Source organism: Zootermopsis nevadensis, unplaced genomic scaffold (assembly GCF_977971745.1).
Source record: "Zootermopsis nevadensis isolate Lab colony 2312 unplaced genomic scaffold, Znev_1.0 Znev_ptg000061l, whole genome shotgun sequence".
Lineage (NCBI taxonomy): Eukaryota > Metazoa > Arthropoda > Insecta > Blattodea > Termopsidae > Zootermopsis > Zootermopsis nevadensis.
The window spans coordinates 23,174,067-23,189,880 of record NW_028259192.1 but is presented as its reverse complement, the minus strand read 5'-3'; the positions used below and the strand labels follow the sequence as shown (position 1 = coordinate 23,189,880).

At 38.8% G+C, this 15,814-nt stretch overlaps 2 protein-coding genes across 8 annotated transcripts in view; one reads left to right on the top strand and one right to left on the bottom strand.

Annotated features, from left to right (window-relative positions):
• The window catches only part of LOC110838714 (uncharacterized), a 456,091-nt gene that overhangs the window by 414,567 nt on the left and 25,710 nt on the right, over window positions 1-15,814 (bottom strand). The window lies entirely within an intron of this gene.
• Rsph3 (Radial spoke head protein 3) overlaps window positions 705-15,814 on the top strand; it is a 31,114-nt gene continuing 16,004 nt past the window's right edge. For 3 of the 5 annotated variants that reach the window (XM_087340109.1, XM_087340108.1, XM_087340107.1), the window contains exons 1-2: window positions 8,748-11,203; window positions 15,668-15,752. In XM_087340109.1, coding sequence (XP_087196235.1) covers window positions 10,053-11,203; window positions 15,668-15,752 — 1,236 coding nt within the window. In that variant the 5' untranslated portion in view covers window positions 8,748-10,052. Of the gene's footprint in view, window positions 1,060-8,747; window positions 11,204-15,667; window positions 15,753-15,814 lie in introns of those variants that run through there. The other 2 variants (XM_087340111.1, XM_087340110.1) reach the window with 1 other exon arrangement.

Here is a 15,814-nt window from a genome sequence, read left to right as displayed (position 1 = left end):
TAACAATCGGCTGACGTTTCTATTTCAAAGGTCGAAAAATCTGTACAAAATAAAGGCTGTTCTTTAAAACACAATTAATACGTGATATAGTACATCTGTCGGCTACATGATGGCAGTTCATGCCCACTCACTTCCCTGCCCTCTGTTAACTAAAGTAGGAAACACATGAGATCCAAGGCTTTTGTTGAATGCTGTGACGTAAAAGGAGAAAATAGTGAGAGTCTATAGCCCTGCCATCTCTTGTAGAACTTGAAAACTTGCATTTAATTTTAATAAATGAAAAATCTTCCTATGTATTTCGGATTATTTTTTATTGCGTAGGAAGAAAAAAAAACTCGTTGAGAACTACTTTTTGAAAATGACATTATTACAGTAAAGATAATTTTAAACTTGTTATTTGATGCATACTTAAATTTTTCATTTCTATTCTACGTAAATACAATGTAACTCCACTGTTAAATAACCAAAAAAACAGTTCAAAACACATCTCCACTTCTCATGAAAGCAACTATCACGTTTTTCGCGATAATATCAACAAAACCCTTTATGTATTCCAGCTTTTAAGTAATTTCGATATCCATTGTGCCCTACATACGTACGTTGTGAATTATTGGTGTGACGGACATGTGGTGACCCCCAGCGAACGTCTGATAAACTAGTATATGTTGCTATGGCGACGTCCACGTATAAACACAAATGGCTGACTAGTGGAAGCTAGAAACATGGCTAGCATCAGTGTGGCACTGGATTATTCAGCCAAATGTCGACAAAGAGCGGCAGGCAACGACATCTTGATTTATTCGTGTGAACTTGAAAAAGTAACTTAGCATTAAATACCCGTAATTGTGCGTGTGAAATTTATGAACTGGGATTTTTAAATAACAATTCGCGCGGTGTATAAGCAAAACAATTACACATGAACTCCGTATGGATTATGAATAATCATGTGATTATGCCAGATTACTATTCAACTTTGAGGTCAAGGTCACCGGCATACACATTCTCAAGTCAACCACGTGCCTTGTTAACAAACAGGAAGAAACACAAAAATCAACCATTGTAAGTAACCATTTTAAGTGAATTTTTGCTTTAGTGTTAAAAGTTTTCAAAAACCAAGGGGCTCTTTTGAATCTGCTAAGCGAATACAATGTATTTTACACGAATCCAAGGTACAGAGGTATTCAGTCCTTAATGCTAGGCACGTACAGAACAGAAAAAGACTGATTAACCAGTGTATTTAACTGAAGTTGCACTTATTAAGCGTAATGAACAAATCAGACCGAAAAACCATCTTGACCTGAATTTAGTGGTCATATTTCTTACACATCACACGATAAGACTGTACCGTCTTGATAGGAAAGGCCGTTAATGGTAAGTCATTACTCGGTCGTCAAAACCACGTTTTTTTAAGATGAAGTATTCCACGTGAGAGTAAGGTTGGTACTAAAATTATAGACTGCAAAGAGCCATTGAAAAAATAAATTAGAAAATTTGGTAACTTGGAACTACTGAATAAATTTTTGGTGGGAGTCAATAGGTTTGTAAAAATTTAATCTTTAATATTTCGTCACCCTTGGTGATAAATATCATCATGCCAAGACATTAATTATAAAAAGCATAATCACTGTGTTTGTAATCATCATTGATTAAATTGCACAGACTCCCAACGCGATTCCCTGAAATTAAAGTTAATTACGAGAAATTAAGCTCGCCGGAATTTTTCTGCCGCGTGCTTCAATCGATCAATCGACATGTCACGCAAAGTAGCCTAACAGGGAAGGGGCATTCACATTCGTCGGCGAGGGTCATTCTGATCGAAGGGCACGGAACCTTAACTTCCGCCCAGCGTTTTCGCTCCCTGCAGCCCCAAGAAACAAATATTTCATGTTTATTTACTTTCAATTTGAAATCCAGATCTCAGTGCACTGTTACAGGTCTTCAGTTTGTTTCTCTTTCGGGCAGTCCCGAGTTCAAATCGCAGCCCGAAGACAGGCTATCTTAAGTGGAGTTTTCGTAGTTGATCACCCCCCCCCCCTCCCCCAGGAAAGTTCCGGAAGAAAATCTTAAAAAAGGCTAAGATCGCTTCCTTCCATATCCTTACCAGTTAATCATTGACAAGTCATCCCATCATTCGATGAATTTCAAGCGCGTAGTTAAATCAACCAAGAACCTATCTGTCAATCATTATCGAATTCAAAGATTTGCCATTTTCCGACACAAAAATCAGTTTAATTCCACGGCATCGGTTTTAATATTATCCTCCCAATCACGTGAGAACTGAAATTAAGCCGCCGCCACTCAACAGTAGCCAGTGAACACGGTAATGTTACTCTGGGTTCCATAAAAGGCAGGAGATTTCTTTGATCAGCTAAGAGACAACTAGCTTTTCAAGAATGACTCTGTTCAATTCAGTGGCATAATTTAAGTACCATCTCGGCATTTGCCCGGAAAAACTGAGTAAAATCAAGAAAAACCTGTCTCCGGGCCGAGACTTAAACCTGGGACCTCCCGAATACGAAGTAGGACTTCGCTCGATCGTGCCTAGTAGAATTTCAAATCGAATTAACTTCCCTGCTCGCTGCAATTACCATTAAAACTAAGCATTATTGACGTAGAAAAGGGAAATTTATAAAATATGCAAGGGTCTGGGAGAATTTCTTCTCTAGTCTATACTAAGAATCTATTTCCAATATCCTTTGCCATGAGCCATTGTACTCAGAGACTCTGACGTAAAATCCAACAGTTGAAATCTGTAAATAATATATGAAGTAGTTGACGCATTTATGACCCGTGATTCACCAACGGCTATGATAAAGCCTTTTATACAGCCTGAATATGAAACATTTAAATGGTTAGCACAGCCTGAATATTTAACAGAGCTACGCCACGTTGCAGTGACGAACAAGATGTTAACCTGACAACAGAAAGGCTTCTTACTGCAAATATTTGAACCCTTCAAGGTAACAGGCTTTATAACGTACACACGTTTTAAATCAAGGATACTGAAACGAGAGGCACACCTAGCAATCGTGGGAAAACAAGAAATGCATACGAGGTTTTGATTAGAAACGCATAGAAAAATTATCCCGTGGCCCGGATTCAGTCTCTACGTATTCTAAATTATTCCCGGTAAATAATTAAAAATCTTATCGATTCTGGAACACAAATGCTCGTTTTCACATATTATAAAGATAACAGACCTGTGGTATACTGTGCAATTTACTTTTAATAGAAATTGAGCGACGTTTCGAAGTTATTTACTGCCTCCATCATCAGGGCGACTTATACGAGACCACGCGACGCAGTATCCCAGAAGGCTTGTCATTTTTATACTCGCAGCCGTGGGAATCTGATATGTCACTAAGTGTCACAGCGCCTCGCCGAACTGCTGGGAACAAATTCCCGATGAACCGTATCGGTTTGCATGTGTGTGTGTGAGTTTCTTAACCTTCACGTTCAAGTTCAGATCTTAAAGTAGATATAGTAAGAAAAAAAACGTAGGCCTACCCCATGAATATCGCGGGCCGAGGTCTATGACCCAGGTAAATGCAATCGACACGAAGGCAAAGTCAACGAAATAGAAATCTAGAAATTCTAGATCGGGGCCTTTAAAACATGCAATATGATTCACTGCTTATTAAAGGAAGGAGCTCACAGGTAATATTTTATAAGACAAGAAACTGCTGACAGACACTTAAAAACAGATATTATCTCACACGACCAAAAATAAGACAATGCTACTTCCATAATTTAGTCACAAAACATTTATTCTACGTGAGGCACAAGACTGGAGTTTCAGAGCGGTAACTTTTTGACACAAATAAAGAATTTAACACGATGAAACAAACATCAGAAAGTACCATCTTAAAATTACTTACGAAAGCTTAAAACATTGTGGTTTTCACATGACATTTACCTAGTCTACGTACCATCATCCATAATTCATTAAAAAAAACAATCGAAAGTCTGTATAACAAACTGTTAGTTTGTTCGTTGTCTTAACCAACAGACAGAAATGCATATATTCAGTAATAAAGAGTATTCCCCCAATAAAACTATAAACAAGGTTATCTCGCATGCTATTAAATGAATACGAGCTTTATTTCGTGTTTTATAGACATTATACAAACCTAACCTAACATGTCTGACATTCTTAACCTGTAACTGATATTCGATTATACTTACTGGCAAGTCTTTATAGACGATTTTAACCTACATGAAGTAACCTGTTACAGTATTATTAACATATGCTCGATATTTATACATTTCTATCGTAAGTATTAAAAACTTTTAAATAATGTACTTAAACTATTATTGCCAGTTTTAACTGCATTTAAACTAAACAATTTAAAATTGAGGAATGAAATTAATGTGTAAAAACTACGCCATTGGTCAAAATTTCTGAGGTTATCCACAAGATAATTAGTCTAAATGAACCTAGAAAATGAATCCATCCTTTGAAATTTAACAAAATAAATCAACCACTCTTATTTTACTTCATGTTTAACACTTACCAATTGGATTCAGCTGTAATATTCCTGTTTTACACGTAAATTATTTCATATCACATCACAAGACCCACAAGATTGGCGCCATTAAATTCACTTCAGCACAGTGCCATCTCCTGTGGACGTTACGAACCAAATTAGCTTGACTGCTGTCTAGTGGCGCAGCGTACCGGTGAGTCGGTACTAGTAAAACACTATACCCCAGGAAGCAGAGCAGCCAACCTACGTTACATACCACCAAAACTGCACATGACAGTCCGTATACTTTTAAATTCCTCTTTATAATTACCATTGCAGTGTAATATGTTGCAGGATGGGTTATGAAGACTATATTACGCAGTTTTCTTCAGCCTCGTCTTATTTTATCCCTCTTAGGTCCGTACATTCCTCTCAGCACCCCGTTTTCAAAAATAAAATCTTTATTTTCCCATTCTAACTATAGAGACCAAGTTTCACACTCACAAAAATAATAGATAAAATTATAATTTTACGAGATTACTCTGTCACAACACACAGTTTGACTGCATTAATTTTTGATCGGGTCGAATGTGGATGTGTTATTGAGCGTGGCAAGGTCAGTCAACATCAGACCCACGTGGGGACAGAAACTGAATTCTCAGAGGCGCCCGACAGAAAATCACTGCTATTGAAATATTAATCTACCCTGGATCTTAGGTCAAGGATCAAAGAATAGGGAAGTTCCCGAGGTCGCACGGATCATGACATGTCGTTATCAATGTTTCTAACGAACATGTCGCCTCCATCTTCAGAGCGGAAGTGATCTTCTGGGTCGTGAAGCCATGTAGTCTCTTGCAGACGGTTACCGACGTTTCAGGCTATCCTGTCACAACCCAGAAGGTCACAGAAGAAATCTTAAACGCCATCAGAGTATAAAATGACAACCTCCCGCGTCTCGTAACGACGAGTGTCTAACATGAAATGAGCGTTGTTCAAAGCAGAAGATGCAAAATAAAGATTTGCCAGTTTCCTTCACAAAACAATCAAAGGTTTTGCATGATGTGCATGAAAAAATATTTAGATCGATCTGCGATGTGATTGGCTCGTGTGCAGGGCGCTACGTCCACAATGAAAGATACCAGTTTTATAGCACGAGGCGTCCGGTCGACATGAAAGTCTCATAAGCAAACGTATCCCCTCCCTCCCTCCCTCCCTCTCGCCCTCCGGTCGACGTATCTTTCACTGGCCACGTAGCGTGAGTGAGAAAATGCAAATCAACTGCATTTATCCACTCTCCTCGACTCCTGCCTACGTCCTCAGAGTAAAGTCAATGAGACACGAACGTAGAGTCCCTTCTGACAATCTGACAGTAGCTACGCTGGCCCAGTCAAGATACCACCCTCCCCAAATACGAATCACGATTCATAACCGTGTTCACCGGCGCCTGCCACCTCCCAAATATAATTTCACTAAGATCCATTTTAATATTATACTCTCATCTACATCTAGGTCTTCCAAGTGGTGTCTTACACTCCGGTTTTCTAGAATTTGAACACATTTCTTTTCTTTACCGTGCGTGCTATATGCGATACCCATCTCACTGTCCTTGATTTAATTATCCTAATAATATTTTGAGAAATCGAATTTTACGACTGAGTAAGAACATGACTTGTTGTTAAGATGAAGAATGTGCCTACGTCAAAGTTACCACGTGACCATGTTAATTTATGGAGTAGACACTTGTACGTGAACCAAGGCAGTTTCAATCCGAGTTTTCGTGGCTCTGCGTGTGTTTAAACGTGTTCTTTCGGAAGACATTTCTTGTCTTTATCGAACACACAGATAATTCAGTCAAGCGTTGATCAATCTTAACATCGATTGTGGCTCCTCTAGCCAAAAATCTGAGCTGACTTCTAGACCGGGATTCGCCACTTATCACAGAATATATGTTATAGTTCATTAAACAGGTTCCTCAGGCTACAAATAAGCTGCTTGTGGTTATGAAATGAAAGTTGGGATTCGGCAGTAAAGCAGCAACGTCTCTGACCAGCGCCTTGGGGCGAAGGACGGGTAGCGTGTGTTACAGTACGGGCAAGTGAGATATTGGTTGACCGCAATGACGTCATTATAGTTAGATGAATAATTCCGGCAAAAATTTCCATGCTCTGACCTTCACTTATTGCAGGGTAGTGACCTATTAAAATGTATAAATTAACCGGTAGTTGTACATTAATCACTGCTCAATGACGTTTCGTAAGAGAATGCATGTGTAATTTAGACGGCAAAATGCTGGCATTGAATTAAAGTCGTTTTTCAACCAGGAGAGATGTAATATACGATATTATTATCGAAATATGACGGACCGCAAAAGACGTCGGGCTAATTAAAATGAATTACTAAATATTTCATTATCAGTAAGGACTAAAACGAGAACATGCTTTATCAACATTGATTTTTTTTTAAATTTCGCTTTGAGATGATAATGTTGCGTCATATTGTGATGATTATAATTGTTTAATTTTAACCGTCTAATCACAATAAAATATTTTATTAAATATTAAAATATTATTATTACAATTAACATTTAATATTTAAAATATATTAAAATATATTAAAATGATGCTCTTTCTATCGAAATGTTCGATTTACAATTAGAGCATCATCATTGAATGTGATAACAAAGTACAATTGATCTAGAAGAGGATAACTTTCCGATATTTAATGGACATCTGACGAAGGATTGCATTTAGAATATTACATTTAAATTTATATTGATTATACACCTGAAGATGGTTCATTGAAAACCGAAACATGTCGTGAAAAAGATGATGCTCTAATTGTAAATCGAACATTTCGATAGAAAGAGCATCATTTTAATATATTTTAATATATTTTAAATATTAAATGTTAATTGTAATAATAATATTTTAATATTTTAATAATTAATAAAATATTTTATTTTGCTTAGACGGTTAAAATTAAACAAATTTCGCTTTATAAAACACCATCATGAACGTCTAACAAAATCACGAGGGGCTGAAATTTGATAGGACATATCTGCTTCTAGTCTAGCTGATGATGTTAATTTACTGGGTGAGACCTTTACTATCACAAAACAAAGCACAGAATGAATATGGCTGCCTTCTGGTATGTCGCGCGGTCTGATAGAAGTTTATCGATAGTTCAGAGGTCCCTGCTGTCTCCATCATCAGGACATCAAGTACTTCTGAAACGTAGGTAAACTTCTAATAGAAGTATAGAAGTCAAGACGTATACAGAAATTACTGCTGAATAAAAATAAGAAATCCCGAAGATGAAAATACGTAATTCGTACTCATTACTTCTTAATATTGACATCTTAAGATCAGGGATGGGATGGGAAGGCGAAGACGTCTGGGAAACGTACAAACATATGTGAGACACGAATACATTAGTCCGAAAACACGACGGGAAAAGACAAATTGAAAGACCTAAGTATAGATATAAGAATAATATTAAAATGTATCCGAAAGTAATAGAGTGGGAGGTAGTTGAACCGACAGCATTTCGCGAATATCAGTGTCTGACATTCGATCCTCCCCATCCAAAAATGAAAGTGGTATCAGAAAGACGGACGAAAACGCAAAAAAGCTGTCATTCATTACGGGCACAAATATTTGCGAGTCATTTATCACAGTCAGTGACATCAAAAGCAATCACGTCATTGGTCAATAACGCGTCCATCACAAATACGGAAGTTCGCCTGTCAGTTGTTTGTAATATGGGGGGGGGGGGGGGACTGTTCACTGCGTTGCAATTTCCGTGACTTTGCTGATGATGTCACAGATGATTAACCCTCCATAGCTCAGTAAACGTGCGTCTTACTTATGTGGGTTTCGTACGATTCTCAGTGTAAACAGCGATTATTTCCTTAAACAGCGTTAACCAGTTGATCTTTGTAATGGTGAAGTGCGGTGTTTTCTTTGCGGTACGGACTGGATTCTTTAATATTAATCAGACGAACTATGATTCTCAGTGTAAACAGCGATTATTTCCTTAAACAGCGTTAACCAGTCGATCTTTGTAATGGTGAAGAGTTGTGTTTTCTTCGCGGTACGGACCGAATTCTTAAATACGATTTAGACTACCATCGGATTCAATAATTTTATCACTCGACGCCACATAGTCTAAACTATTAACAACGTCGTTAAACAAATCACATATGTATACGACGTTTCGGTACTGGGATATATTCAGGGGATTGGTCGTCATACTGACAGATTTGCAGTTGTTTTTTGTACACTTACGAAAGATTTTAATTCTTTATGTCTAAAAATAGTACACACAGCCATGAGGCATGTACAGTGTCGATTCCTCGCTCTGAATATATCAGAAAATTTTAGAACGAACAAATTACAATAGAAAATTGCTTTTGGAACAGACTCCCATTGAAATACAGAATCGCATTTGCCTAGCAATCTAACAATCTTTGGTTAAAAATAAACTTTAAACCCCCTACCCCCCGAATGTTTATTTCTTTGGGGCCTTCGAGAAACATTTGCATACAAGCCATTGTTCTTTTGTTGGAGGCCGTGGTCCTCGTGAGTGGGTGCAAGAAATCCTTCTTCACCGCCACCGGAGGCATGTGAGACGTAGCGCGCGTGGCAACACGCAGCCATGCGCTCTCCTGTATCGGGTTTCTGCGTTAGAACGCGCGCATTCGCACGAACACATACCACAGACGTTAATAGTCGGCCCCCTTACAGCGGCCGTGGAGTTTCACGGGGAGACAGTTTTGTTACCGAATGAGAAAGAGTGCCACCGAAGTGAAGTTTTTCGTGAAGACACAGTTTTGTTGCTGTAGTGAAGTTTCGTGAAGACAGGCATTTGTTTTGTAAGACTTTTGCGAAGGAGAATACGAAGTTTCACGGTGAAGACCTCACCCACGAAAATGTATAACAAACCATGAAAAGAGAAAGTTACCAGAACAGAAACTTAGCGAAAACTTATACTTATCTACGGATGGATTTTACACGTAATGGTGTTAGTTAAAATTTTGCCAACAGTGTTTATCAGTCAACAAACGTGGTATTGTTGAATTCGGTATTCGTCCTTAGTAATTTCTGTAACGGTGTGTGCAGTTCTCGTAAAATATCATAAAACCTGAAGGCAGATGAGAGAATCCATTACATTAGCTATAAATTTGCTTCAGAATGTTTATTTATTACTCACACACATTTCCAAATTTCATCCTGAAAAGTTAAAAATACACGTAGTAGAATATTAATTATGTTTCGTAAATTTCATTCGGAATATTTACTTCCGCGTTATTAAGTCGAATTAAATAAAAATAAAACATTTTTTTTTAAAATCCATAAATTCCTTAATTGTATAGTGTGATTTTTACACAGTTATTATTTGTGTACGGACATTAAATGATCATTCAAATTAGCATACGGCATTCAGATAAAAAAGTATTTCGCCATCAGTGTGATTCATTACGATATATGAGCATGTTTATAGACTAGCTCACAGATAAAAATCTAAGCTTATAATTCACAGTGTTCAAAGATATTTTGAGTGTTCTGGATTTGTCACGCCCATACAATGCCAGCAGTTCCTCTGTCTGTGGAAACCAATAGCAATGCTAGTACTTTGACAGACGACCAAGAGAGAGAATTCACTGTCCTACACCAGGATTCGGGATTCACCGACGTCACAGATTTTGCCTTCACCGTGTTACACGAAGACTCTCTTAAACAGAACTTGTCTGAAGGAAATGATGGCACTGAAGAAGTAGGAGGCAAGGACGAAAGCCAGAACATTAAACGAAAAATTTACAATACCTTTAACACCAGCATCGGCGATCATAAAATATTGAACCGATCAAATGCTTATCTTCTGCAACAGAAACTTATGAACCTTTCCAAATCGAATTCGAGCCTTCAGGATCAGGGAAAATCTAAAAACTTGGGCTCAGTGATCAACAATCTCAAAGAACAGAAGAATCTGAGTAAGTCAAACAGCCATCTGCCTTACCACGAGAAATATCAACTTAAAAAGGACATAAGCAAATCCTTCAACAGTCTGCAGAGGCGAAACATCGATCAGGGTGAGAACAACATTGAAAAGGAGCACAGGAATTATCACAGATATTGCCACATCTCCGGAAGAAATTATCTAAACAACAACAACAACATGACTACATTAAAACAGAGACCGGGTTTTGACCGAGAATTCACCAATTTTACGGACACGGGAATACAGAAAAATGACGCGGGCGCAAGACGACGCAGAAATCCCACAGGACCAGAATCCCACGGGAACAACAACAACAACATTAACGGGGTAAAAAATAACGAGAAGAAGACTCAGTTCTACGCCAAGAACGGCTACACCAACAATATTAAAATGAACGAAAAAAATACCGTGAACTCCGAAGACATCAGGAAACCGCTGTTCATAACGACGGTGAAGACTGGAAAATTCCTGGACCCACCGCCAGAACTGGCGATTCTCCTGGGATTAAACCACAACCTGAACGATTCTGTGGCCAGTTCTGCCAACGGTAGCAGCAACTCCCTAAACACCAGTGTGAGGGACCGACATCAACAGCAGGTGCTTCTGTACTCGTTTTCCAGCCAGCCCCGAGTCCTCCACCAACATTACCACAGGACCAAGTGCGATGCGGCAGCAAAGGTGACCAACAGCGACGAACGGAAGATTTGCAAAGAAGGCACCAGTGACAAGGATGGCTCGTGAGTAATTAAAAAATTAAATGCGTTGCTATAGAAACACAAAATTGCTCCACGTGATTGATCCGTCCAGTGGTCAGACGTTTTCATGTGTATGATCGCTTTGGTAAAACGGAATTATTAATGTTTCTAGCTACCACGTAAAAATGTCATAAGTGATTAGACAAATCTTCGGGGTAGATTTCTTTATGTAAGAAACTGTATACGTTTCTATGGTAACGACACATACACACAATGTTAATTCTTGAAGATGTGGGAGTTTTCAGGATTACGAATCGCCTGTTTGTTTGATTTACTAATCACAGAGCACAGACTTATCTAATCTCGGCGTCTCACGTGTTTGTAATTCATATCGAAACATGGACTGCAACGGTGTTTAATTAATGAAAAGCATGATTCTAAAATTTGCAGTGTTATTCAAATGGGATATAGGCCTACAGATAGATCCACAGTATTGGCATCAAATATTTTACGAAAAATTTCAAATTAAATGAAACTGTAATTCTACCAAGCCATATTGTGCTATGGATTGTCAATAGTATGCAGGCTCCAGAAACATTACAATATGTCCAAGATATTTAGCCGTTCATCACATATATTAAGAATTGTAATTGGTGTTTGTGCCGGAACGAACACGCTCCACTCAACATAAAGTGTTCTTCAACGCCTCGGGAAATAACTGTTTGATCTCCAACTGCGGTGAGATTGGTTGGACGCATAGCATACACGGAAAAATGCAACATTTTTTATGTAAAACGACAAGACATAGGACGCAGTAATTTTAAAAGTGACTTCATAAGCTTATTTATTGATGTGAGTGAAGAAGAGTATGTAATTATTCTAATTGCTTTTCTTTGCGGGAATGATATTTATAGATGGCGTTTGTGATCATTACATAAGAGACATATACGGCATTTCATTGACACTAAGAAGTATTTTCCGAAGAGGTCAACATGGAATTTTGTACTATAAATGTTCTAAAAGTAGACATAAAATCGATTCCCACTGTAAGTGCGATAAATCGATGTGAGAGGTCTCTCTCCTCTTAGCATGGAGAATGAACAGATGAAAAGTGGACCGCATGAATTAGTAATAATGTCCGACTGTACCTGGCGCATGCGCCCCAGGGATCGAATCCTGCTATTCTGATGTCTCCAATTTCCTAGACAAATGCTGACCTGGGATAAGTCGACATTTCACGTAACTTCCCCATGTGTAACGTTCGCTCTGTTGACCCACTAAGAATCGCTACAAAACTGTCAAGTGATTTTCCCTCTGCTTGAAAGCAACCTTACCAAACTCCCGCAAAAGTTCCTTCGTGAACAATTATCGTATTAAGTTGCCAGCAACAAAGGCCCGTTGAAATTAAACGAGGAACAATTTCTACCATATTTTAATCCCTTTTGTGCTTTTTAGAGATAATTATAAAAGCTAACTAATTGTTGCAAAACCTGTAAAATAGAACGTTCTTCCATATAGAGTCATTACTGAGAACACGGTCAATATATTTTGAGTGTGGTGTATTGTTTTGTTGTGTCTCATTGTTTTGTTGTGTCTCATTGTTTTGTTCTGTCTCATTGTTTTGTTCTGTCTCATTGTTTTGTTGTGTCTTATTGTTTTGTGTTACACGGTGGTCTAGCGGTTAGAACGCTGGCCTTGTAATCCTGGGGTCTCGGGTTCGATTCCCGGCGGTGCCCGAATTTATAACTTGTGTTGGGCAAGGCCGTGGTCTAGGCAACACGGAGTTTTCCTCCGTGGCATCCCAACAATTACTCCATTCACACACAGAAGAAGGCAATGGCAAACCACTTCTGGATCATCTGCCAAGAACGTATATGAACAGGTCCCAGTCCGAGAAAAGGATGGAAGGATCCTGTTCATATGGACCTGTCGTCAGACAGAACACTACAAATAAAATAAAAATTGTTTTGTTCTGTCTCATTGTTTTGTTGTGTCTTATTGTTTTGTTCTGTCTCATTGTTTTGTTGTGTCTTATTGTAGTACCACTGCCACCGGGTAAAAACCCATTTGTAGTTAATAATAAATAATACAATAATAATAATATTAAACCATAACAAGTAGCCTTGATGTATGCACAGACTTCCAAATATTTTTGATACTAAACAAATTTAACAATACACGACGGACAATAATGTAAGCGTCTACGTATTTGTTATGGCTAATGTGCATTAGTTTTTTTAAGCACCACCAGTCCTCTTATTATTAGCTTAATTTCAGTCAAGCGTACCACCGAATTGTTAGCTAAAATCATAATTTACCGGCGGCTGTAACAGATGGCCGCCATAGAAGGATAAAATATGGGAAATACCGCAATTGAAAATTACACGTATTGATCTTCGATTACTCCTGCAATTGTTGAAGCCGATTGCTTGGACAACTGCGAAAGCTGGTCATTTCTAACAATTGGCCATCACGAGGTGGTCTCACGAAATCTCATTGTTTAAGATGACCACTTACATGATAATGTAACTTAAGATCAAAAAAAAAAGTTTACAGACCAGCTACGCGACTGCTAGGTTCTCCATACCTCTGAGCCATGGAGTTATTTTATTCATTCTCCTGACTTCTTAAAATTTCTTGGTCTGAAATTACGTAAGAAGTTAACCTGTTCGCTCTCTTCGTGTCATCGCCCGTCGACTTTCAGTCCTTCTTGCATAACGAAGACTTTTTTTTTTCTACGTGCGTTCACAGAGGGTGAAAGTTTGATGTCATATATTCATGGCGTACTTTAACAAGTTCCGACTAACTCCCAAAAAAATGTTAGTCAGTAATTTAGTCACATTAAATTTAACGCACTTAACAACTTAAAAATACTTAAGTTTTATTTTTAGATTTCATGTCACTAAAATATCAGTACGTATTTTGACAATTTGACTACATTAATGAATACATTTTTTTTAAAATTCAACATTCCTTCGTGATCGGATTGATCACAACGCGTCACCGAGGTTATTCAAATATGTGTTTTATGAGGTGACATTTCAGGTTCTCACGGCGATGAGTATTAATATGGCTGTCCTATGGGTTGGTGCAATGTGTAGTGCGTTCAGTATCTGCCAGGCCTGACGGCGTTACGGCCCAGAAGACTTCCATCTTCATGAGTTTTATTTTACAGTACACATCAGATACGTTCCACCTCGTGTTACAATTCACACAAATTTTATTAAATTTGTGTAGCAAACCCCACTCCAAATTACACGTCTCTCCTTCTCTTATAATAACCTTCAAATTGTAAGACGAAAAATATTTCTCGGTTAAATCACATTCTTTAGTTTATTACAATCTGATGTGGAAAACGTACAAAATATAATCGTCCGTGAATCAAAATCCGAGTCCCACGAAGGGGATAAAATTTTTGCAAACGAAATATCGTCAGAAATTTTCTCTGTTCCTTCATATTTATGAAACATTTTTCGAATTGCATCCCTGACAAACACCCCACTCGCGTTTCTTGCCTTTTGACACCCCTCAGACATTCAGATCGATATTTTCGTGTGGTAAGCAGACGAAAATCGCCATAACGTGACGTAGTGACCTCACGGCAAACTTCCGGTTCTCCTCCATAGATAACACACGACTCCGCTAGCCGTTCGGTATGCAAAAGAAGGGGTAGCAACCCCCGTGGGCGCGAGGAAGCGACCATCAAGGGGTCTGCCGTCTTCCTTTGTCCAATCGCAAATAAAAATCTCTACGGTAACTACTTCGGAATTTGATACATGACGCAAAAAATCCGGGTGTAACAAAGGTTCTCGAAATTATTATTATTTTATAATCACCATAGTTCAGAATTACTTTTGGCCCACACATCGTGAACAGCTGGATTTAGCGGATCGAACGAAACAGATGTATCACTTCTCCCTTTTTGCCTGAAGACTTAGGAAGATCCATCCGTCGAAATGTATTGACTTTTTTGGGATTTAGAAACGCACTCGACAGACGAAGGATAACTAACTAACTAACTAACTAGATGGCTTACGGAACTCGAAGGTTCATCACCGAATTAACCAAAGCCCTCCACCGGACCCTGTCCTGGGCCAACAAAATCCAGTCTCCTTCGACTCCTGTCTCCCATAGATCCCGCCTGAGATTATCCTCCCATCTACGTCTAGGTCTCCCCAGTGGTCTCTTCCCCTCAGGCTTCCCAACCAATACCCGGTGCACACCTCTTGTCCCATCCATGCGCGCTACATGCCCCGTCCATCTCATTCTTCTTGACTTAATCACCCTGACAATATTGGGGGTGGAGTACAGATTTTTAAGCTCGTCATTATGCAGTTTTCTCCACGCCCCATCGTCTTCTCTCCTAGGCCCAAATATCCTCCTCAACACCCGATTCTCAAACTGCAATCTCGACGGATTAAATCCAAAATAAAGAGATCCCAACGCCTAAGACACTCAGACAAGGAACCTGCTGTTCTCACTGTGACTATGTTCGTTCTCTTGCAGAGACGATGGACCAGTGCGTTATGGGAATCTCATGTTTGACCGTCGCGTTATACGCGGAAGCACGTACGCACAACAGCCGATGCCGGTAAGTGCCGCCTCTGCACTTAGACTAACTACTCTATTTAGCACTTTGTTAAGTGCTAGGAG